We start from the raw sequence: 25349 nt of genomic DNA on the forward strand, positions 1-25349 counted from the left end.
GACACTTTGTTGTCCTTTCATAACAATTCAGAGATGGTGCCCTTGACTGGGATGACAGCTCTGCTCTCCTGGTCCAGGGACCCAGGTTCCTTCCATTATGTGGGCTCTGTTCTCTATGGGGTGTCACTCTCACCCCTGTGGCCCATTCACCTTCAGCACATTCACCTTCCAAGGCATAACTAGCAAGAGTAGAAGGGGACAGTCCCTCCCTGAAAGGATTTAGTGTGAAATTTGCATACATCAGTCTCCATCATGATCCATTGGCCAGAACTTCGTCACATGACCACACCTAGCTGCAGAGAACTCTGGGAAATATCGCTCTTCTGGATGTCTGTATGCCCTATGAAAAAGGGGCTCTGTCATTATCGGAGAAAGGGAGAAGAGACTGAGGGACGCCTGCCACATCCAGAAAGGGAAGTAAGAAAGTGTCCCAGGATTTCCCTTCTGAGCGTCGGAGGATTCCGGAGCGTCTGCACTCCAGAAGCCATCAGCAGCAAGCATGTGCCGAGCACTTAGGGAATGAAGGGCTGCTGCGACCACATCCCTGAGGCAAAAACTTCTCCCTAACCTCGTCCTACCTGACCTAGGCTGAGAGTGTCCTCACCAGCATCCCTACCCCCACCCACCCCAACTAATGATTCCAGCCCCTACAGCAAATGTGCAGGAAGGGAAGAATGTCCTCCTTTTTCATTTCTGAAGGTGCTCGTCCCCCAGCTTTCATTCAGGATGAATCACACCCTGGACTATTGCAGCCCCATCAGTCCCCCCACTTAGGTTGGGAGATGGTACCCTTCCTCTCCCAGCTCTTGTCCTTCTGCCTGCCCTCACCAGGCCTCTGTCCTATTCCAGTCAGATGTGACAAACATCACAGGGGGCTTCCCCTTGAGAGAGGAGTCCCAGGAATGTTGCCTCTTTGGCAGCGGGTCCGTGTGATCATGGCACAAGGCCTCACAGATGCCCCCATGTCCACATGTCAAGAGGTGCCTTTTGGAAGAGCAAGATGGCCCACCTCCCTCTGACACTGCAGCTCGTGTCTCTGGGAGCTAATAGTGTGCTGGAGGGAGGGAGAGAGATGTAAGGAAGGGTTCCCGTGCCCTGGAGGTCCAGGGCACTCCTAGGCAGCCATGGGCTTTCACTCGGTCCGGGGCAGCTGACCTGAGTCTCGGCTCCCAAATGCCAGATTCACAGTGTCTGGGCACTGGGCACAGAGCCGCAGCTGCTAAACAGATGCGTCAAGCAAGAGCCAGTACAGCCCCCCGTCCAGGCTGGATCTATGCCCAGAGAGCCTGTAGGATGGGCAGAGCACCTGTGCCCAAGGCAGCTCAGAGTGGGGACCACCTATGGAGACAGTCCTCAGGAGGTCCTGGGCACGGGTAGGTAAAAGCTACCCTGGATGTGAGCTGGGCAGACTGGGGAACTGGGGTGGGGTGGCCGGAGCTGAGCCAAAAGATCATCTTCATCATAAAATTATAGTCAAGGGAGGGGCACCTGGGTGCTCAGGAAGACATTCACATGTCCGACTCAGTTTCAGCTCAGGTCGTGAACCCAGGGTTGTGAGATCGAGCCCCGAGCCCCGTGTCAGCGCAGCTTAAGATTCTTCCTCTCAAAAAAAAGGGGAAAAGATCCTCCCTCTCCCTCTGTCCCTCCCCCACCCTTACTCTCTCTCTCTCTCCCCCCTCCCTTCTCCAAAAAAAGAACTACAGCCAAGGGAGCAGCTCTGCCTTACTCTTGGTCCCACATGCTCCTCTTGTGCTTTTGTTCCCTCACCTCTCATGCCTTTCTTCATCTTCCCTCACACTCCCCTCCATCCCCGCTCCCCGCCCTTCTTCCTCCTGCCTTCTGTGCCTTCTTCCCACGTCCCCTCTTCCCTTGCTTGGGCTTTTTCTTCTTCTCTTCTCAGCAGCACCCCCACCTCCCAGCTGCCTCTCGGGGATAGGAAGTTGCGAGCCCAGGCCCTGCAGCTTTGACTCCCTTGTGGCTGGAGGAAGATTGGGCCCCTCTCTGGGTCCCTGAGGTGGAGGGTCTCTGACCACCTGCAGAATGCCTTTAGACCTTTGGATTCACTCTTATTCTCTTGGTTCCCTAGCTGCCTCTCTCCTTCCTTGTCTGCCTCTCTTCCTTCTCCTTTATTCTGGGTGTCCATATGTCCTGAAGGTCTGCTCTGTGGGGAGGACGCTTGTGTCCTTTAGGGGGCAGTTTTGGTGATCCTCTCTGGAGTTCAAGGCTAGCTAAGGGCCTAACCTTAACTTCCTGAGCTTCCCACTGAGGTGCCTCTGCCTTTAGCCTGGGTGCCCCTCCTTTCTGAGGTCTTACAGAGGGTCTTCAGGAAGCACCTCTCACGCAGGGAGGCCCCTGAAAGGCCGCAGACCTGACCCTGAGCCCTCCCTCACCCTGCCCCTCTGCTCAGGAGGAGACCCCGGGGCAAGGCCCTCCCTACCAAGAGTGTGTGCAAACAGCCCATCGAGAGTGGGTTCATCCCCCATCCTGGGGGTGCGATGGGGCTTGGTTCTGACAGAAAGACTGGAACCAGCTCTGGGTGCAGGGTTAGATCAGGATGCCTCAGAGAAAAAAATAATAAAAGGGACTGTTGCAAAGCTCCAGGGAACAGATGTTTTCCATTTGGAGCCTGCCGCGAGCAGCACAGAGGGGGGCGGGTGGAAGAGGGAGGAAAGCTGGGACACAGAGGCAGGAGGGGAGGTCAAGGGTAGGCAGACAGGAAGATGAGAGAAGTGGGGAAATCGGGATGGAGGGGGAGAGAAGGCGCTGAGGGGAAGGGAGAGGCCCCTCCGTGCTGGGGACAGCAAGGGTTGTTTGCCAGGGTGGTGGCCCCGACTGTGAGAAGCCAAGTCCGGTAACCGGGAATACTGCTCCAGCCCTGGCTGGGAAGAGGCCGGGATGGGTGGGTACCTTGGGGCCCCAGCAGTTAAGGCCGGGAGGTCGAGAAATCAGGGCAGTGGACGGGCACGGTGCCACGTGCGGATCCTGCTGGAGCTGATGCTGGCTGGCTGGGGAGCACCATGTTTGGTAAAACAGTTGCCCGGGGACGCTGAGGCTGGGAAGAAGGGGTGCCCTGCAGCCCCCAGATCTGTGGGTCTGGCTGCAGGGCAGAGGCCCCGCCCTGGAGGCGGAGTGTGCCAGGGACTTGTGTGCAAGGCGGCCAGGAGCCCTCAGGAGACCTCACTTCTCTGGCTCTGTTCTGTGTCATCTGGTTTCCTGCCTAACTGGTAATGAAGTCCATCGGACCAAAGCAGCCCTACCTATTTTTCCGGGCATGTTCTTTGGTGTGTGGCCAGCCCAACAAGGCCCAGGGACCCGAGGAAAGAGGGAGGTGGGGATCCCTGTAATTGAAATCTGTTGATATGAAGGCACTAGGAGGAGCCCCCAAGGGAGAGACGAGAAACAGCCTCCAGAGACAAGGACTCAGAAGGCAGGCCAGAGAGTTGTAAACAGTTTAATGAGCAGGGGCAGGATGAGGCCGGCAGGTGTGCCGGGTCTGCTGGGCATGGGTGAGGGGAGTGGAGGGCCTAGCCTCTGAGCTGAGCTTCTGAGCTCCTGGTGGTAGAGGAAGCAGCCTCCCTGCTCCCAACACTCACACCTCACGCTTCCTTCTGCTTCTCCCCTTGCCCCCAGTAACCCTGGGGAGTTCGGTTATGGAACTCCATAGAAAGGGGCATCTGGGCTGGCACATCTTCCCTTCTCTGTGTCAGTCCAACTGCCCCTGTGCCTTCAGGCCCCAGCTCAAATATTGCCTCCCCCAGGAAGACTTCCCTGACCATACCAGCACAGCTGACCTGACTCCTCCTGAGTGCCCAGAGCTTTCAGAATTGGCACCTGTCATTACATTGCCTTGGCTCACTCCAGCGGTTTGGTTGCTCAGCTGTCCCACCTCCCTCCACCTCCACTCTTTCTCCTTCTCCTGGAAGGGCCAGGCACATGGTCAGTACGTAACAGTTGTACACTGGACCCTCACTTACAAAGCCAGCCTGCTCAGAGCCCCAAGCAGCAGCTCCGGAAGGGAACACAACAGCAGAAGAGAGGGGAGGAGAGCCTAGGTCGGGCTAGACAAGACCTTGAGCTCTGGCCAGCCCTCCCAGCAAGGCCCTGGCTCAAAGCCTGCCCTTCCCGGCCTCACCTTCCCGTGCTTTCTGTCTTGGGACTGTGCCTCTCAGGCTGTCTATGGGGACAAGAGCCTAAGTTTCTCTCTGGCCTGATAATGGGGGCCTGGCTCCTCTGTGTTTACTTAATTCTTGCAAATTCTCATCTCCACCAGAGGAAGAGAGTCCCCTTGCTGAAAAAGGCCTCTGTCATCTTATAGGATGTGGCAAGCTTCTTGATTACACAATGAACCTTAGGCAACACTCATGCTGATTACCCCAAGTGCCGTGTGCTGCAGTCAAGGCCTTAGGCTTCCTTCCTGCAGCTTGTTGGAACAGGAAGACGTGATGCCTGGGTCCGGCTTTTCCACCTCTTTCTGGGAGTTTCTTTGGGGATGTCTGTTACCCACCCCACTCTAGACCTAACCTGAATTAGTGTAACCTCAGCCCTTGGACAGTGCTAGGAACAGCTCCTGGCACAGTCACCAGCCAGGCTCTGCGTGCCCTTCTGTGCTCCCATCTGCGCTCGGGCACCAGCCCTGGGAGGGGCAGCCGAGCCTGGGGCTGCCAGGAGAGGAAGGCTGAGCGGGCCATGACGGAGCTGCCCGCCTAGCCAATCTGTTTCTAAAAAGTGCATGCTCTGGGTGTGGATCTGAAGTATGTCTTTATGTGAGTTGGCCTGGGATCAGAGATGGCCCCATTTTCCAGTGATCTAGGGGAGGAAGGCCAACTGGTTATAGGACAGCTCTTCCGAGCTTGTTGGTGAAAGGCATGAGCATCCCCTGTTCTCTTGCTGTGGCAGAAAACCCTGAGCTTTGGAGGGAGGCTGGAGCTGCTGGAAGCCCAGTGCTGTCTTGCCCCTTTCTATGGAGGGACTAGAGTGAGGTGCAGCGCCCCCCCCCCCAGCCTAGTTTGTTAGCACAGGGCCCAGGGCCCATGAGAGCGCCGTTTGGGAGGAGTAAGTGAGAGAAGACACTTGGGAGCAGGCTTTGGCCCGCTATCCGTCTCCAGGAGTGTGGGCCTTAGGGAGAACGCACCTGCCTCATCCTGACCAGCCTCCATCCCTACATCCCTCGTGGTCATCAGGCAGAGGGACACTGCAGAAAGCCACCGACCTTTACGCATACCACTTGTGCCTCCACTGCCAAGCTTGGAAGTCAGCCTGATGCCAACCCCAGGTGCACAACAGACTCTCCCTATGGCCTTAGGCAGCTTCCCTACCCTCTCTGTGCCCAGTGAACCCCTCCCTGAGGCAGGTTAATAGAAGTGCTTGGTGTGCAGGCTGTCGTGTCGGTGGAGACAGTCTATGCCTGATACCAAGCGAGCCCTCAGAAACCGTCCCCTGCTGTTGCCCCCACAGCCTGGAACCAGCTGGGGCCCATGCTGCCGTGACTCCAGGGGAGGTTCCCATCACCTGAGACCCTCAAACTCTGGGGGCTTATGGTCAGATGTGGGGAGGGGGCCTCTGCCTCTGACTTTTCCTCCCATGGTCACCTCCTACTGTCCTTCTGATTTCACAGCTGAGCTGTTCATGGAGCAGCGACATCTCAAGGAGGCAGGTTTCTGCATCCAAGAGGCGGCGGGCCTCTTCCCCACCTCGCACTCGGTACTCTACATGCGGGGCCGGCTTGCTGAGATGAAGGGCAACCTGGAGGAGGCTGAGCAGCTGTACAAGGAGGCACTCACAGTGAACCCTGATGGTGTGCGGATCATGCACAGCCTGGTGAGTCAGTCCCCAGCCCCGAGAGGGGCCTCGGGGACCCTCCTCCCCTCTCACCCCCTCTACCGTCTGCGTCTGCGTGGGCCCTGTTGTCTGCAGGGAGGTGGCCCCCTACCTGGCAAACCGGTTTGTGGAGGCAGGCCATTCCCCTTCTGTCAGAGCCTGCCTGAGTTGATGAAAAATCTAGGATGGGTTGATATTTATGACTTCCTTTTTGCTCTAAGCTTCTGTAAAGCAGTGTAACCCCAAAGGGATTCCTCCTCAGCTCCTTGTCCTGGACACTCCAGGCAAAATGCCCGGCTTTCTGGGAGTCCTCGGGCCCTCGATGCTCACTGGGCTACCACTCCCACTTTAAAGGAGCTCCGTGTCTCTTTGCTGGTATTCAGGGGATGTCATGGGTGGGCTGTCACGGCAGGCCTTGCTCGAGCACACATGGAAAATGGCCCCTGGGGGGTGGGTTAGAGGGCCCAGCAGGCCCCAGTCCTGGGACGTGACACTCAGGACTTGGGTGCCCACGGTTCTGTGACTTTCTGTGGGAAGGTCTGGAAGGCTGGGAGTAGGATGCTGGTGTTCTTGGCTTGGCCTTGCCATTCTCTTTCCAGGAGATCGTGAGCAAGTTGGCCCCCATCTCTGAGCCTCGGGTTGACTTATCTATGCAATGGGGATTCTCTGGTGCAGGAAACATTTATTGAATACCTGCTCTGACAGCTGGTATAGTAGACCGGTGAGATAACTGGTTTTCCTTCCTTTCCTTAGTTACTTTTATTTATTTATTTTTTTCCTTAGCTGCTTTCAGAGAGCAGGTTATCAGGATAAATGTAATGTATAGGCATGTGTCAACACAGTGATTTTTGAAGTATAATTTAGGAACATCCCATTAGCAACACAGTGTTCCCCTATCAGGGTGCAGGTCCCACCTCAGATGCCCCAAATGAGCATCCTCTGAGGGGAGGGCATCCCCAACATCAGCCACATGCAGAACATAAAGAGGTCAGAATGACCCCAGATGGCTGCAGGTTTATCATTGCCAAAAGGGTTCTGATTCCTTCCCAAGGAGCAGCCACGGGGAGTTCGATTTCCGCTCTGTGTCAGGAACAACAGTATAGCTCTCAAGAATAGGAGAAGTACAAGCTCGGGAGGTATCTGTTGAGGTCATTGCCAAGAGAACAGAAATCCTACTTGGGGGAGGAGCCGGGCCAGGTGGTCTTTATAGGGTCCTTCCCAACCCCAGTAGCCCCTGAAAACAGATTAGAGCCTCCCAGCTCAGCTGTTATTCCTGCTGCTTGATTTCTTAAAGGATGTCTGCCCTGGGCCTGTGTGAATGTTCCGCGTCAGCTGAAGACCGCCCACGCGGTGACGTCACACCCTGGCCTGCGTTCCCCTCCACATGGCTGCATGTTGCCTTGCAGTCTGCTCAGCAAATGTTTGTTTTTTGCAAGGCACATCCTCCTTCCTCCCGCAGTTCAGACATTAGCTCCTGTGATAGATGCCTCCCTGGGGGTCCCATCCAGAAACTTGATTAGGGAGGATGTGGGCTGTGTCCTTAGGCCTGCAGCCAGGCAGAGAGACATCTGTCTTCTCCTGCGCTTGCAGAGCAGAGCCTGCGTCTCGGACCCTAAAACCCAATGAAGTCCAGTAACAGGTATGATTTTGAAATAACAGTGGCCCATTCTTCATTTATGCTCATTATTGTTTGTAGCTGTTTTCCTGAAATTGAGGCCAGTTCCAGAGGCGGGTTTCCATAGTAACAGAATAGCAGCCCAGAGTGGCTCCCTACAGATGTTTCTGAAATGGCCCCTGTTCTCTTCCCCGGGGTGCCTGGCTGAGGGGATGAAATGAGAGCGAGTCAGAGCCGGGCGTGCCCACTGTTAAAGTCACAGACAAGCAGAGGGGCAGTCAGCTCTGGCGTGGGCAACCCGTTGGCTTTCCACACGTTCTGTTCCTGCTGGCAGCCCACACATATGCCTGGAGAATAGCAAATTTCAAGCCTGGAGAAGATTTATAAAGCCCTCTTTGCCCAAAGACACAGGAACACCTTTGCATGTTGATCTCCTGCCTTCTCTGATATAAGTGTCTTTCCCAGGCTGGCTGCAGGCTCAGAACCTCTGGGATCTCATCCTGGCTCTGGCTCTAATTCACTTGGGTAATTAAGGAAAAGACACGCATAACTTCTACATTCCTGATGTCTCCTTTGGCAGATGACTAATAATCTTTGTCGTTCCTAGACCAGTGCTAATCACAGGATGTGACATTTCTAGAGGTCTACAGTGCAGCATCAGAGAAGGCAAACAGCATACAGGCCCCTGCTGTCCAGTTCCTCACCCAGTCCAGACATTTCTAATCAATCACAGCACTTTTTCTCACTGGCAACTGGTGTGACCTTGGGATCTTTTTCACCATGGTACAACATGAGGGAAGCCACTCCCTGGCGGTCTAAGTCAACTTGGCCTTTGTGTAAGGGATTCACTGTAAAAATAGTAGAGAATGAGAGAGACCCATCAGTTGTCTCAACCTTTGTGAATTCTGGAGGTTGGTGCATCCTTGGAGAATTATCTGGAGAAAGGAACATGTAAGGAAACTGGTATCCATCCCCTCCCCATGCAGTCATTGCCAAAGCAGATTCCCAAGGAGGATGTCCTGGCCTTGCCACACCACTGTGTTTCTATGAGGACATCAGCCTCTGATGGGAGCAAGGAGAGGAGAGACGCCCCTCCTCTGAGAGCATAGCCACCCATGGCCTGGGCTGGGAGAGCTCTGGATTCCTTGGTGAGCTGTGTGGGTGCCGGGCTCCGCTTTATAGTCTGGAGAGCAAGATCATAGAATACTAGGAGCCCCGCCTCACGGCCTCTCCCTGTGGCTGTATGCATGGAACAGGAAATGTGGGGACAGGCCAGAGGAAGCCTTGGGAGTGTTGGGCTACTGCTCTTAGGAGGCAGACATTTGAAGAACATGAACTTTGGCCCAGAAGCAGGTTCTCTACTTTCCCAGGCCTACTGCCCACCACCCCCATCCCCCCGCCCTGGCAGGGATGGGAGGCCTTTCCATGGTTCAGGCTCCATGCTGGGCTCAGCTCAGGCTTTCCCACCCAGCTATACCTCTCCGGTGCCCATGAGGAGTCTGTGCCATCGGGCCCTGGCCCTGTGGGCTGCCTCCTCCACGGGGCTCATGGATGGCCAGCTCACTTCTGGAGACTGCCAGATGCAGAAAGAAAAAGCCGTGCTCCCTACAGATGGAAATTCCCATCGAAACCTCAGGGCAGGTCCTGACCATCTTTGCCAGCTCTGTCTTGACCTCCCTTTCCGGTAGCCAGAAAGCCTGCTCACTCTACCTGAGTGTTCAGCCCTGAATTTATGGGCAAAAGTATCCTGTTAAGAAGGGAAAACCTGAACTTTTCTTGCTTGCCCTGAAGAAACAGGAGAAAGGAGGCATGGCCCTTCCCAAGATCAGCAGAGGTGTTGGCCCCCGAGTGACACTGTTCTTTGAACTCCACGGGGGGCGTGGTGGTGAGGAATCCAGGGCAGCAGCCCTCTCTCTCTGAGCCTGTCTCTGCCCCACCGCCTCCCAGAAGGCTCTCTGCATATCTGAGGGAACAGAGACGCCCGGGGAAGGCAAGCAAGCCAGAGGGACTGATAGAATGGTCAAGCCAAGGAGAGCCTCCAAGGAAGACTTCAGTCCTGGAGGGTCACTAGCCCTGGCCACAGACTGACCGTTCTCCTCGCCCCTTGGCGGAGCCACATGCATGGATGCTTCAATGCAGGCTGTCTCACTGCGGAAAACCCTTGAGACCCTCAGCTGCAAGTAGATAGGCATGCCGCCTCCCCACCCCCCGTGTTTGTGGGCGGCACCCCACCCTGCTTTCCCAGCCACAGGCTCTGGGGTTTCCTGGCACCTCTCTGGCCAGGACTCCCTACTCCTGGTTGGCCCTGCCCGTGGTCATGCTTCCTTCTTGGGACAGAGTTCCAGGCTTTGGTTGCCCTGTCTCCCCAGAACCCTTTCCTCTGCAGGCCCCCCAGCCCCAGAGGGAAACTGCCCTGAATGAACTTTGGCTCCTGTGATGTAATTCCTGGGGATATAATTTCTGAAGCAGTCCTAGCCTCATGACCCAGCCTATTCTTCCTCCACATGCCCCTGGAAAGACAGGAAGACAGCGTTTCTGTCATCTGTTGCCCTGATGAGCATGTGGCAGTGAATTAGTTCCCTGCACTCGGTCCCCTCGCTCCCACTGTGGAGCTTGCCGGCTCATTTCTCCGGTGCATTTGGGGTTCAGGGGCATGGCCATAGCATGTGACCGGCCCCATTTGGCCCCGGAATCTCTGGTCCCTCTTTCCCCAGGCTGGGGCTTGCCATAGCATCCCCCACATCCCAGAAGCTGGCCACCACCATCCTGGCCTCTCCCTGAGGTGGGGCCTGAATCAGCCAGAACCTGGGCTCTGGCCCACCCTGCCCCACCCAGGCCTGTGGCGCTGGGATGGGCCCCATGTAGGTGCTCCAGGAATCCCACAGCAGGCTCTGCTCTCTAAGGCCATACGGGTGAGCTCTGGTGGCACAGAGCACCTAGAGGGCAGGACTGGACAGGAGAGATGACCCACGTGACACAAAGAGCCGGCCCTAACAGCCTTCGTGTTCCAGGGCTCTTGGAACACTGGCTCTGTTTTGCCTTCTGTCTAATGGGGGTAATAATTTAGGCCCTTGTGACTTCCAAAGAAGCTTTTAGCGTTCAGATGACCTAAGTGCTGTGAAAAGATAAATCAACATGCATTTTTGTCACCATTTGTGTAAAAGACTTGGTGGCAGAGGGCCGAAGCCTAAGCTCAGCCTTTGATTGAGGATGTCAGTCAAAGGATGTCCCACTTTGGAACATCTGGATGTCCAGATTTCTGTGGGCTGCCAGCTGGGTGCTGAGAAGGGAGGAGGGGGAGCTGGGCAGGGACCAGGGCCTCAGAGCTACCTGTAGGTTGTGTTTGGGGCTGGTTGGCTGGGGTGGTATTTAAGCCCTAGAATCAGAGACCCAGCTTGGGTCTGGAGGTGGGAGCTTGGCTCTGAGTCTCATGGACCTGGACCAAGCCCCCCTTTGCCTATATTACTGCTTCACCATGACCAAGTACCTCAACCTCTTGGCACCGTAGTGTTCTCATCTGGAAAATGGTCATCACAATGCCAAACACCTAGGTCCTCTGTTTCTATTCAGTTAACTAATTCTGTAAGTTAATGGCCCAGTAATTGGGGTGACTTTTACCTTTTCCATGCTGAAACATGGAAGGCTGGGAACAGACACTCGTGGTTTGTAGAGGGTTTGTAGAGGGAAGTAGAGGCCCAGAGCCGAGCCCCAGAGATTCACTGTAGCAGAGCCTCTTGGTCTTCACTGAGCCCATCAGATGCTTCTGGCCAAGGCAGAGGTGTGCAGGACCCCAGACCCAAATGCCCTGTGCCTGGTACAGGAGTATCCACAGTGCAAGGCCAGGCTGACCTTAGCTGAGAGCAGGGCTCAGTAGGCCAGAGACTGAGGTGAGGGTGAGAACCATTTCCAGGCTGGTCTCTTCAGCAGACGAGGCCTGCTGGGGACCTGAGACCGCTGGGGAGGAGGAGCAGGAAAGGCCAGGTTCTGAGGAGGCCCTGCTTGGCCTTTTGCTTTGACCTCTGTCAGGCCAGGCTGCTTTAGCCTATTTCCTGACTGGAAGGAGGAAAGGTGTCTTGAGCAGCTGCAGAGTAACACCCAGTACCTGGCCCTCTGAAGGTTCCCTGGTGCCAGCTGAGGCCAGTAAGCACACAGAACGGCAGGGTTTCTGGTTCCTGGGGCCTGATGCCTTGGGGTCTTGGACAACCCACCCGCTCTAGGCTTCTCCCTCCTTTTTGGCTTCCTGAACTATGGCAAGTAGCTAGGAGCACACAGGCAGCTGGGAGGAACGGGAAGGCCCAGAAGTCTTGTGCTGTGTTGTGCTGTCTGTGCAGGAACCCTGAGTCCTTCACACACACACACACATGTGTGCACGCATGCTCACAGCTCCTCTCCATAGAATCTGCGTCTGCCCCACCAGCTCTGATAGACAGGGAACATTGCTCTATTTGGCAGGAAAGCTCCGTAGGAACGTCTTGTTGGCCATCTGGCCTCCGAGTGCTGCTGTTTTATTCTGAGTTCTCTCTCTCATTCCTCCCAAGTCTTGCCTGAGGACTGCATTCCCTGGTGGGAAAGTAGAGTGGAGTGAAGCGGGAGGGAGAAGGGATTTCTGGAGGCTCGCTGTGTGGGGCATGTCCCCCAGCGGTGGCCTCACCAGGGTTCAGGCCCTTGCCTACCCACCTCATTCTTGGGCTGGTGCAGCCCCCAGCCCAGGCTCAGAGACCTTCAAGAAGGTGAAGGCAGGCTCCCTTGGCTCTGGCTCAAGACTTTGCGAAAGCCTTGTGCTTAAGTGTAGGCTCCTGAAGTCCTCAGCATCCCTTTGGTGCAAAAAGGTGATTTTATGAAAGCACGGGGACAGGACCCGTGGGCAGAAAGAGCTGCACTGGGGTCATGAGGAGTGGCCCATTATATACTTACAAGTTGAAAGGAGGTTAGGGATAGTGTAAGTCTCTCAGGAATTTTGGAAGCAAGGTTTCCAGGACCTTGAGCTATTGTTGGGGAAAGGTCATTTTTTACCATCTAATGATGGATATCAGTGGGCTTTATGCTTGGGGGATGATTGCCAACACATATCTTAGGTTTAGAGATAAAGGAAGTTTCCAGAGGGATTTTTATATGTTAAAGTAGGCTTACAGTATCCTGGAGGGGGGGGGTCTGGAGGGGATTGCCTTTTGCCCTTAGCAAAGTGTCAACATCGAGGCAGCTGAGTCCCTAGAGGAAGTTCACTCTGTTTCAAGGACTTGTCAATGGGCTGTAGGTGGTAAGGAAATTTAATAATTTTTCTTCTGCCTTTGTTTCCCACATCACTTTTGGCTTAATTTAGCTCCAAAATCAATGGTCTGAAAGACTCCCTGTGATGGGAGGGTACAGCAGGCTCCAGCCTTCCCCTTGTCCAGTGGGTTAGGAGCCCCCTCCCCTTAGCTTCGCCTCCCATCCAGAGAAGGGAGCTTCTGCGATGGTGCCCCCCTCACTCCTCCTCACAGGGTGTTCAGTTGGATCATCCACAGTCTGGGCTCCTGACCGAGGCCTGAGGGCCCACCTATGCCCTAGAGTGGTCAGAGCCTCCAGAGGCCCAGAGCCTGAAACCAGTCCAAAATGTGGGAGGGGAAAAGGCAGAGCCCCCTAGAAGGTGATGTGCTTTCTCCTCAAGCTAGTGTTCACCTTTGAGTCTGTCCATGGCTCTCTGAAGACAGACAACCCCACCACCACCACCAAGAGGCCCACTGGTGTTCAACATCTCACTTGGGAGTGTGGGGGTAGGCAGGAGCCTGAAGGGAGGAATGGGTTCTGCCACACGATCACGGCTGCCTCTGCTACCCCCACCTAGTTGGGCTCTAAGTGAGTCTGTTGGCCTCTTTGGATGAAAGCCTAGGGGAGCTTGTCAACCAGATGTTGGGTGGGGTCTAGAAGAATTTGTGCCCCTTTTCCCAAAAGGGAGGTGGGACCAGCCTGGGGCCTTGGAGCTGCCCCAGCTCCAGGAGGGATGTGGTGCTCTGTGGACTCCGTTCTCAGCCCGGAGAGACACCTCATTCCCAGTCTGGTTGGACGGGTTGAGGCTGACACCTGGGAGAACCTGGCATCCGGAGAGGGCCTGAGCGCCTCAGCTCCGGCTGGAATGTGGGCCTCCTCCGCAGGGTGTGTCAGCCTCAGGATGGGTGAGGGGAGCAACCTCAGAGGTGGCCCCACCCCAGGCTCCTCCCTGTAGCCCAGGGTCCCCAAGCAGAGGGCTCCTGGGACCAGGAGGCTCCAGCAATGATTCCCTGCTTCCCAGCTGGAAAGGCTGTTACAGAATCCCAGGAATGTGCCTTGAGCTCAGAAAGAAAATTCCCAAAATAACTTCTATAAATACTTGAGGGAAGGGACTGGGAGGGAGCTCTCAGCCTGGCCTGCAGCTGGCCTAGTGCTGGGGGCTGCTTCCCAGGGTATGGCCCCCCCATCCCCAACCCAGAAGAATAAAAAGACACATGCAGCCGAGACCTTCCGGCTACCCCTCCCCTCTTGGCCAACAATGTCAGGCACTGAATTAATGAGGTGAGATGGTGGGTAGTAGCAATACTGAGAAAGGAAGGAGGGACCTGTCTTCTCCTTCATCCCCATCCCAGGCTGCAGTCTTTGTACCCCTCCCCCCCACCCCCAGAGAACCTTATCTTCCAACAGGGAGGGCCCCTCGGGCTGCCTGTCCCTGTAGCCCTAAGCAGGTCAGCAAATGCGCACACCTAAGTGCCTCTGGTATACCTGGCTCAGAACCCAGGACCCTCCCACCTGCACTCTATTGAGCTGCCAACTTGTGGGGAATAGCCAAGCAGGCAGGAGCCACGGACCCTGCCCCTCTCAGCCTAAGATGGCTTGCACAAGAGAGCCCACCAGTAATGAATCATAACCTCAAGGCGATGGCGTGGCCAGGAGGTGCTATCCTGGGAGGCTTGCTGGAGGAGGAGGGTCCTGGGTAGTTGAGATGAGGCCAGATGTTCCCTCCTCCCTGAGCTCCAGGAAGGGAGGGTAGGAGGAATGAATGAAGTTGGGAATTTCCGGGGCCTTTCCCCATAGCCCTGCCCTCCCTGAATGTCCGTAACCTTGGCCCCCTCCCAAAGGTGTGTTGCTCAACAGCCATGAGCAACTCGCACGTTGCTTTCTGACTGCTGCGGCCGCCTGGCTGTGGCGTCTCCCAGGTGAGGGTCAGAGGCTGAGTCACCTACTGGCAGGTCTGGTTTCTCTTGGCTCAGGGTGCCCCCTGGCCAGAGTGGGGAAGAGTCATCAGGGACGTTTGGGTGGAACGGTGTTCCCACCATCTCCCTGGAGACCTGTTCTCTGGGTGGCTAGGGTGGGGGTGCAGAGCAGGGGGTGGTGATGGCAGGCCCTTGGCACAGCACCAGGCTGGGGGCAGAGCAGGTGAGACCTCACGTCGTCCTGAGGCTGGCCCTGCCCAGTTGTCAGGCAGCAAACAGCTCCAAGTTGCTACCAAACACGAACAGGAACAGACGGGTGTCTCAGGCAGGTGGCAGCAGATCCTGTTACAGGCCCTGGGCTTCGGGGCCCCAGCCTGACCCCAGCCCGGTGTCTCCTTTCAGGCTCTGAGGTCAGCACCCCAGGGTATGGGGGATGTGATCCAACCCCACCCCAGGCCGAGTCTTTGTCCACAGGGAGCCTTGCCCTCTAGAGAAATCATCTTCTACTCCTCACTCTGACAGGACCCTCTGCTCATCCTGGGGACGCTTCCCGTTGCTGTCAGCACACTGTGGGCCCTGCCTACATGATTGCAGATTCATCCTCGCAGACTCTTAACAATTCCCTACCAGGAAGTACCATTCTGTCCTCTGGTTCACAGATGAGGAAACCACAGCTCAGAGAAAACAGGCCAGTGGCCCATGGTCACTGCACTTGTCAGTGGCAGAGCTGGGATTCCAGCCCAGCCTAGCTAGGTCTTCTGGCTGTGGAGCCCTGGCTCTTTTCTCTACAAGAAACATGCAGAGAAGCCTGCTGCAGACCTTGAGTAAAACCAGCAGAGCAAGACACACACACACACACACACACACATACACACACACCCCTGTTTAGCCTGCGGCCACATCTGGCCCCTTACCAAACACCCACACACCGCTGGAGATCAGGGTTTTTCGAACTCCTTTTTAGCGATAGAGCCCTCTTTTCAAATAGAATCCTCCGTGGAAGCTTGATCTAGAAAACTGAGTATGTAAACCCCACAGTGGCCCCACCCCCACACCATGAGGCCCCGCTGGCCTTCGCATCTGTCCTCTCTTGCTCCTTCATGGGCAGGACTCCCAGGGCGCAAACCTTCCATTTTTGGTGCTTAATTTTGGTGTCTGGCGGCCCGTCGTCTCGCCCGCCTTCCCTCCTCCCTGTGGGCCCTGTTCCATCGGTTGCTGCTCAGGGTCCAGCTCCCAGGCCATGCCGGCAGCACGGCTTGGCCCAGGGCCCTGCTGGCCAGACTGGGCGCTGCCCTCCACTCCCAGGCGGCCCTGAGTCAGCACGGCTCCTGGCCGGCCCCGCCCTGCCTTAGCTCGCTTGCCCTCCACCCCATCCATGGGGCTCCCTGGGGACAGCTTTGTCCTGTCCTGAAGAGGTGAGATGAAGATCCCTCCCCCTTCCTTCTCTGTCCCCACCCCCCAGGACCACGGCCAGCACCTTGGGAGAGGGAGAGGCTTTGCCTAGGGCTGCCTGAGTGCCGTCTTTTACTCTTGCCTCGCTGGTTGTGTTCCAAGCCTCAGAGGACTTTAGGAAATCGGGCATGTGCATCTTTCCCGGTGGGTCTCCATAGCAACAGAGGGCCTAACTCTGAGGAGCGTGGTGAGGAGGAAAATGTTCCAGCTAAAAATGTACATGGCCATCAGTGGGCGGGCGCCCGGGGGGGTGGGGGGGCTCCAGGAACATAGAAGGCAGCTCCTCTCCCCTAGCCCAGCCCCCGCCTGTCCAGGAAGTCAGTGTTAGGCTTTACCTCACGTCTTTGAATGAGTGGAGCCTCCCCCCAACACCCCCGTGCTGCCATCCCATGCTGCATTTAAGGGCTAGGACACAGATCAGTGGGATGGAGCAGAGCAGCCCTTCTGGGACTGGGGGCCAAAGGGGGGGTCCTGTCCCCCACCCTTTACTCACTACCCTGTCCTCCCACCTCCCTGCACCCTGCCCCAGTATGAGTGAAAGAGGACACAGAAGGGACACCATCCCAGTTTCACTTCCCAAACTTCTGTGACAATTCCTGTCACTTCCTCTCTCTGCCAGCAGGGTTGTTAAAGACAAACAGCAGCACCAAGCTTCCTAGCCACCCCTGATTCGTCTACCAGAGCCTGTCCTACCCAGCAAACGCCCTCCTGTGACCCTCACCTGCCAGGCCGGGCTGGGATGGGCCGTAGGTCCCAGGACCCAGATGTCCCACCAAGACCACTGCTGATGCAGGCCAAAGAGCTGTGCCCCCCTCCCCCCAACACACACCCATAAGCTTAAGGTTCTGCCTTCAGGTTGTAGAGTCTGAAGCCTGCCGCACACATTCCTCCACACCCCTGGGGGGAAGGGTGGCTCCACAGGGTAGCAGCAAGGCCTCGGGGTGAGAGACCCACTGACTGAGAGCTCACACATGCCAGACAGTGTTCTTCGAGTGCTTTCCATACACTGACTCGTGCGAACTTGACAACCCTAGGGTGGGCACTGCGGTCTTTCCCACTTAGAGCTGAGGAAACGGAAGACCAGAGAGAGGGAACTTGCCAGCATCCCCAGTTATAATGGGCAGGCACACAGTTGGGTCAGCTGACTTGAAAGCTCATCCTCAAGGCTGGGAGGGACGGAGCTCCCATGGTGGGTGATCCGGGGGGCTAGGGCGGGGACAGGTACAATTTGCATGGGTTAACGACAACCGTCACTTGATGGTTCCCAAGGCTGAGACACTGAGCCCTCTCTCTGGGGGCTGAGCTGCCCCCTTGCCCTGATGGCCAGGATGCTCCTGCCACAGGGCGCCCTCACTAACCTTGCCCCGTGCTTGCCCCCCCAGGGTCTGATGCTGAGTCGGCTGGGCCACAAGAGTCTGGCCCAGAAGGTGCTGCGGGACGCTGTGGAGAGGCAGAGCACCTGCCATGAGGCCTGGCAGGGCCTGGGCGAGGTGCTGCAGGCCCAGGGCCAGAGCGAGGCTGCTGTCGACTGCTTCCTCACTGCCCTTGAGCTGGAGGCCAGCAGCCCGGTGCTGCCCTTCTCCATCATCCCCAGAGAGCTGTGACTTGGCACTGCAGCGGCAGGCTGGGAGGGAGCTGCCCTAGGGGGCGGGAGGCAGGCGGACACAGGCAGGCAGCAGGGAGCACAGGACAGGGGAGGCGTGGTGCCTCAGGGAAATACATCTCTAGGGAACACGTCTGCAGGCTGCAGCCCTAGTTCTCCTCGCCTCCCCCCACTCCAGTCCTGCTTTCCCTCCAGGGCCAGCTGGGTCTGGGAGCTGCTCATCTGGAGCCCAGTAGACCAGATTTGCATCGAAAACAAATCCCTTGCTCCTTGGGATTCAGACCGCCTTCGTGGCATTTATGAGGAAGGAAGTAGCTGGGAAGTCACATCAGCAAGGGAGCATCTGCCCCAGAGTGTCTATGCATCATCTCAATGTGCAATAAGGGTCTGGGTCTCCTAAGCACTTCCCCCCACTGTCTAAAAGCTCCCATAGTACACCTGCCACCCTCCACATCCCCAATCCTGGGTTGCCCAGTGACTGTGCAGAGGTGTTGGCCTCGAACTTCAGCTCCCTGATCTTCAGCACCAAAGATGAACCCCACAAACTGCTCTCTGACTAGGTCAAGAGGGTTTTCCCCAGTTCCTAGCTCAGTGCCTTGGGAGATGTCTGCTTGAACCCTAAGTGACTTGGAGTCTTGGTGACCAGACTTGCTCCCTGAGAGCGCAGGTTGGGGAGCCTCACAGCTGAACTTCACCTCTACCTGTGCCTCTGTGCCTGGGAAGCCCGAGGGCCCTGATCTCAGCCCCAGTCTCAGGACTGGGTTTTGGGTAACTCAGGTCTTGCCTCAGGCACTCAGAGCTTGAAGATTCTGCTGGCAAGTGGGAAGAGGATGGGATCTCTGGGTTCCTCTCCCAGGTTTGAGCTATTACAGGATGCTCCTCTTTACCCCATGAGGCTGGTTGGGCCCCACTGCTCTTCCTCTCTGCTGTCAAGTGCCTTTTGGGCCTCTGGTGTCTGGCCAGAGGCACTGAGCACCGGCCCTAACTCCCCTCCCATTTCTGCCATGCATATCTTTCTGGAACCATGCCCCAGCCCAAGCGGCCTCCTTAAGCCCTAGGCTGTAGACCCTAGGATATAAACATGGCAGCTGGACCCAGTTCTTCCTCACACTTTGCATCAACATACTCCTTCAGGCCTTGGGTTTCTGGGCAATGGGTGCAATGCAGAACCCTCTGAGATAATAATATGCAGGTGGGCAGTCTCTGGGACTGACCCCAGTACCTCTCATCCACAGTCCATTTCCACTACAGGCCATTTGGTCCCCCGGTGCCTGAGGCCCAGTGAGGACTGTAGTCAGAGACCAGTGCAGGGGACAGAGCAGATCTCTGTCAGCCGGGGACCTGGAGCTGGTGGGTGGGTATCTGCCCTGGTTCCCCCAGCCCTGCTGCATGATGGTCTTGGAATTCTCCCCAAGAAGTTACTCCGCCCCCTGGGGTGGCGTGGGGTGGGGTGGCCTTATCAGGGAATTCCTTTTTTATCTGCACTTTGGGTTTTACTTTTAAAGCTCCATCTGGTACGTCTCTCTCATCTTAAGGTGTGTGGAAAGACGGGATGAGGGCTGTCCTGCTCGTCATTGCCCAGTCTGCTCCTCAGGGAAACGCCCTCCTGACCAACCTCGGTCAGCTTGTGTCCGGAGTAGGAAGGCCTTCCCTCCTCACCACACTGGCTCAGCACTGTGCACCCCCGGGTGCCTCCCAGAGAGGGCCTGCCCCCTCCTGGTTGCCTGCACCACAAGGGACACAGCAGAGGACACCAGAGCCTTCACTGCTTGGTTGAAGGATCTCTGTCTCTCTGTGTGTGTATAAATATAGATATATAGATATATATATGATAGAGATCTATTTTTATTCTGAAATTCTGTTAGAAAAAAACCTAACGAGAGATGCAAATGATTTGTCTCGGGATGCCCAAAGATTGGTAGTTGGCTATTGGTCACAGGACAGGCACCAAATGCATTTCTGCTGGCAGCATTACTCTGGAGGAATCCTCTGAGGGTTGGGCCAAGTTGTGGGCAATTTGAAATAAAGGTCTGGAATAAAGAGATCCTTGGAAGGAATGCAGTGTGTTCATTTCCTCCAATAGGTATCCCAGAACAGGCTTTGAGTGCTTAGTGAGGAGGGAGTGTTGCAGGAAGAGGCCTGAGAAGCCATGAGTGGGGAGGGGTGGGGAGGAGGAAGCAGGGAGGGGCCCGGGAAGAGACTGGTGGGAGCAGGGGGAGATGGGGGGGGGGTGTTAGGCAGGTGCTGAAGCCTGGAGGGGACTGGAAGGAGGCAGTGGGGGGGTCTGGGTGGGGCCGCCAGAGTAAGCTTCCCCTCCGCCTGCCACTGTACCTCCTGTGGGCCTGAGCCTCCCGCTGCCTGTGGGCACTGCGGGTGGCACATCTTGGGTACCTGGAGGAGAAGTACCCAGAGAGAGCTGCGTGCCGAGGGTGCCCGCTGCATGCGGCCTGACCAACCACCTCGCCGTGAAGTCCATGCCAGTGCACTCCTAAAACACGTCACACCCATGCCAGTATACCCCGTATCGAAGAAACATGCATCACAATCTGGAAGGATGACGGGGTTTTGCAGAGAAGCTCTGTTTTCTTTGTGTGCCCCATGGGATCATCAGGTGCACCCCCAGAGCTGCAGCCACTCACTTGGAAGAGAGTGGGTACCATTCTCTCCTGGCACAGGCGAGAACTTCCCACTCCCATGGCCTCATGGAGGTCCTGCCTCCTCCGCCCTCACCCTCAGCCCTATTCTTGTGGGGACAGCCTTGCTGTTCCAGGGAGGAAGGGCCTTTTTTGGAGCTGGTGGGGGCCCAGCTTCCCTTTCACTGTGATGCTTTAGGAAAACACATCCAGTCTGCAGTGATTAAACAATTGGTATCATGTTACTACTTTCACACCCTCACCACCAGCTTGAGGACCCTTGCAGTGACCAAGACTGCCTGAGGCCACACGTGGCATCACCTCGTGTGCCAGTCCTGGAGAAAGGTCTAGAAAGCTCACCCTACAAAGAAGAGAATGGAGAAAGGGAGGGAAGGCCTTCCTACTCCGGACACAAGCTGACCGAGGTTGGTCAGATGTTAGAGAGTCAGGCAGTAAGTGGAGACTCGAGCGTTTCCTGACCCCCAGTTCCCATCTGCAGACCTCCCCTTGTACACACGCGCACACACACACACACACACAGTGTCCCATCCATGGTGCCAGAACAAGGGCTGCGGTCTGGGGACAAGACTCAGGATTGCATAGTCGCCCCCATGGACCTCCAGCACCCCTGGCAGGCTCTGGGACACAGCCCTTCAGTATTAATAGTGTTTATCTACAGGCATAAATATGAATGGAATTTCAGCCACCAACACCCAGACTCCTTTCTGATACCAAAGAGCTCATTGTTGCATTCGCTCCCCCACCGGGCTCTCGGATGTCATCACCATGCAAATATTTCTCAGCCTTGGGAAGCTTCCAACTAAACAAACCTCCCCCAGCCCATGCTGCCAGCTCCCGATGGCAGCCCATAATCAGGGAGCCTCACACATGAGCGACCTGTGGGACCAACCCCCACGGTGCCAACCTGAAGGACTGTGGAGGCTAGGAAGGTGGTGATGGAGAGAGTATCCTGTCTGTCCCCTGCCAGAAATTCCTTGGAATTTTTATCAGACTGTTCCAGTTGCAAAGGACAGAGACCCCTGGAGGTCGCTCCCAGAGAGAGACAAGGGGTGCTTCCAGGAGCCCGAGAACAGTAACTGTGGGGCATGGACCTGGGGCCAAAGCAGCCACAATCTGGCTTCTCTGATGGCATCAGAAACCAGGCTGGGCTCAAAGGCATAACTCTGCTCTGAACTGGCTCATCTCTTAGCAAGAAAGTGGCAGCCTTTAGTAATACTCTCCTTGCACTCGACAATGTACATACTTGTCATGTTGCTCCTTTGGTAGTCAACCACCCTGGGAGGTGGGTTTGGTCCCCATGAAAGGAAGAGAGGTCACGGAGCCCGAGAACCTAGGTCCTGGCCTACAGAGCCAGTGCTCTGGCCACCGGCCCCCTTCTGAGGACCCGGCACAGCACCGACTCATGGACCCTTGAGGGAGAGCCACAGGAAGTGCCTGTCCCTGAAGCAGCATGCTGGTCCCTCTGGGGTCCATGGAAACGTGCATCATGGGGGGGGGCCTCTACTGCAGCATTAAAGGGGGCGATGTAGGTCTGGGGTGCCACAGCCTCACCCCACTGACTGAAGGCTTGGGCCCCGGCTTTGGTGAGGAGGAAGGAGTGATGCTCAGTGCATCCTGCTGCTGTCGCCCTTCTGCGGCCAGAGAGGACACTCCTTAAGTGGAGGTCCCTCAAGAGGCTGGAACGTCCCCAAATAGCAAGAGGGTTCAAAAGATGCCAGGCAGCCCGGAAACATGACGGACTCGCCACAGGAGCTGTGTGCGGGCCATGTGATGCCACTGCCCTGCCTGCCGGGACCATGTGACATGGCGGGGGAGAGGGTGGTCCCCAGACTGGTGCTGTCACTGTTCTCCTGTTCTCACTCACTCTCTGATTCTCTTTCTCCCTTAACTGTCATTGTGGACTTTGTTTTAAAGCTTTTATTTATTTGTCAAAGAGAGAGAACGCTCGCACAAGCAGGGAGAGCAGCAGGTAGTGGGAGAGGGAGAAGCAGACTCCCGGCTGAGCAAGGAGCCTGATGCAGGACTTGATCCCAGGTTTGACACTGACCTGCTCTTTTATCCTCTGTCCCATCCATATGCCCATTGGTTGATCGTGTTCTTCGGAGCATTGTTTTCCTCCAGCCCCAGTCCAGGTACTCCCCTTGGTTGTTCTGTCTCTTTTGTTTCCTTTTGCCTCTCTTTGCCTTTCGGGACACAGACATTGCTAAAGGCTGCAGGGTGTCTGGCCTCTGTAATAGGAGTGTGGGATGGTGGAAGAGGGAAGCAGTGGGTGGGGGAGGAGAAGCCCTGGGTGAGGGGGAGTAGGGAAGGCAGCTGGTGGGGAGGGGCAGGGAGCAAGAATGAAGAGCAGGTGAATCTTCCTGAAGACAGAGCTCTCAGAAAGAAAGAAGGAAGCCGACTTTCCCCCCTCCTCTGAAGGGCCAAAAGATGGTGGAGGCACTAGCGCTCCGTTCCATCCCGAGCAAACTTTCCAGCTCAAACAGCCTGACTCTGATGTCAAGACTCCCCATCTATGGAAAGAACCTAGATGTCCATCAACAGATGAATGGATCAAGAAGATGTGGTATATATACACAATGGAATACTATGCAGCCATTAAAAGAAATGAAATCTTGCCATTTGCGACAACATGGATGGAACTAGAGCGTATCATGCTTAGCGAAATAAGTCAAGCGGAGAAAGACAACTGTCATATGATCTCCCTGATATGAGGAAGTGGTGATGCAACATGGGGGCTTAAGTGGGTACGAGAAGAATAAATGAAAGAAAATGGGATTGGGAGGGAGACAAACCATAAGTGACTCTTAATCTCACAAAACAAACTGAGGGTTGCTGGGGGGAGGGGGGTTGGGAGAAGGGGGTGGGATTATGGACATTGGGGAGGGTATGTGCTTTGGTGAGTGCTGTGAAGTGTGTAAACCTGGTGATTCACAGACCTGTACCCCTGGGGATAAAAATATATGTTTATAAAAAATAAAAAATTATATATAAAAAAAAAAATAAAAAAGACTCCCCATCTGTAACTGTGATCTTAATCACTTCGGCTGGTGGGGAGAGCAGAGGAAGAAAGAGGCCGTTAGAGGTTCCCTTGCACGCTGGTCTTGTGCCCAGGGGCCCAAGGCTCACTACCCGCCGCCCAACCAAGGGCCAGGGCTCAGTGGCTGTGGGTGGTGTCCTCCCACACTGCTCCCACCCCCCAAGGGCTGCCTTGAGAAGCACCCTGCCAAGAGTGCAGGGGCTTCGGGGGCCTGGCCCCATGCAAGCTGGGGGTGTGTCACAGAGGGGAGCTGGGGCCAGGGCACTGTCCTGCATCCAGACAGCTTCTCTTAGCTTGGAGCAGCACTTTCCCTCGGCTTTGCTCTCTTTCTCCTCCTTCCTTCTTCCTTCTGTGCCTCTGTAAAGTCTCCTGTGGCTTCAAAGACTCGTGCCCCACCCCCACAGCTGCTCCACCCCTGCAAGTCCTCTTCCCAGAACACCTGCGGGGGCTCACTCTGTACCCCTCCTTCTTCAGGACCCAATTCCCATACCTTCCCGAAGCATCTCTTCCCCACTGCCCACCTTTCACCATCCCGGTAGGGGACACTATCGCTTGGCAGAACAATCAGGCAGGCACAGGCCCGGGGGATTATTCTTCCTGAGGGCAGCCCCCCATCCCCACACACTTGGCCTCAGCTGTGCCTACATGTGCCCTCACGAGTGGGACCCTCTGGACTCTAGGGAGGCTCTCCTGCTCCTGGAAGACTTGGGGTAGAAATTCGGAGCAAGGCCAGCTTGTCTCCTCCCACAGGCTGACCTTAGCTTTCCTTCTCACCTAACCCCCATGCCATCCCAGCGCTTTACCCTGAGGGTGGCTAAGGCAGAAGCTCGGCAGAGGGCCGCAGCCCTCCCGAGTCTCCTGTGGCTGCTCAAGGGCCTGCAGTTGGTCCCAAACCATTTTATCTTCTTCATAAATTTACATGTGTATTTAATCCTACTCTACAAATTAGTGTAAAAATAAGCATCTTCGCCATTAGGATCTTCACCTGCATTGTAGATACATGGATCATTGGACACAATTTTCCAGAAACTTCGTTTTCATGTCCATATAAGTTATTTAAGCCTGGGCACTTTGACTATACCTGAAACTAATAAAACACTGTTGGGGTTATATTATATGTTGGGGCGCCTGGAGATCTCAGTTGGTGAAGTGTCTGCCTTCGGCTCAGGTCATGATCTCGGGGTCTTGGGGTCGAGTCCCGCATCAAGCTCCCTGCTCAGCAGAGAGTCTGCTTCTCCCTCTCTCTCTCTCACCCTCCTCCCCACGTGTTCATTCTCTCTCTCTTTCTCTAAAAAACAAAAACACTATGTTAACTATGCTAGAATTAAAACAAATAAAATATAGGGTGCTTTTAAAATCCCGGAATAATGTGGCCCTGGAAATTCTAACTGGAAATTCTATCTGGAGTTAGAAGTAACACTTGTAAAACACTAGAAGAGACACCCCCCCCCGCCCCACCCAATCCCACTTCCCATAATGCAACTTTTAACACAAGTACCTCTTAAGTGATCTAGAGAGAGAGCTTGTTTATAACATCTAACACCTGAAAACTTATTATCAAACCTCCAGGAAGAACTTCTAAATCGGTGCTCAATTTCTTTACCTCCTCTTTTTTAAAAACTTATTTCATCAGATGACTTCTGTCAGTACCCAACACCAGCAACAACTAAGGTTATTCAGGCTAATGGCCATTCGCTGAATAATTCTTTGTGGTCCAAAATAATCAAAGGAACTTCCATAACATAGTTTATACAAACCTGTCCATCTCCTAGAGGATAATTGTGTGTCTTGGAGCACATGGCATATTCAATGAGCACCTACTAACTGCTAATGCTGTGCCAGGCACCGGGAAATTCCCTGATGCCCAGTAGGTCCCGACTCTATGATCCCGGAGCCCACAGTCCAATGCTGGCCTCAGGCAAGTATTTGAAGGACTGCTGGGGCATTAATAAGAGGCACCTACCCCAGTTAGGAAGAAGGGGGAGGGTGCTTGGAATTAGCACACCAA

The 25349-nt window shown here is 55.5% G+C and overlaps 1 protein-coding gene across 1 annotated transcript in view; it reads left to right on the plus strand.

The window, feature by feature from the left end:
* Window positions 1-19703, plus strand: part of TTC7A (tetratricopeptide repeat domain 7A) — a 114129-nt gene extending 94426 nt beyond the window's left edge. Inside the window, exons 19-20 of the mRNA XM_059406246.1 lie at window positions 5615-5817; window positions 17430-19703. Of these exons, the coding sequence (XP_059262229.1) occupies window positions 5615-5817; window positions 17430-17651 (425 nt within the window). The 3' untranslated portion in view covers window positions 17652-19703. The remainder of the gene's footprint in view (window positions 1-5614; window positions 5818-17429) is intronic.
* The last annotated feature ends 5646 nt before the right edge of the window (window positions 19704-25349 follow it).

The sequence above is a fragment of the Mustela nigripes genome, chromosome 7 (genome assembly GCF_022355385.1).
Source record: "Mustela nigripes isolate SB6536 chromosome 7, MUSNIG.SB6536, whole genome shotgun sequence".
Classification (NCBI taxonomy): Eukaryota; Metazoa; Chordata; class Mammalia; order Carnivora; family Mustelidae; genus Mustela; species Mustela nigripes.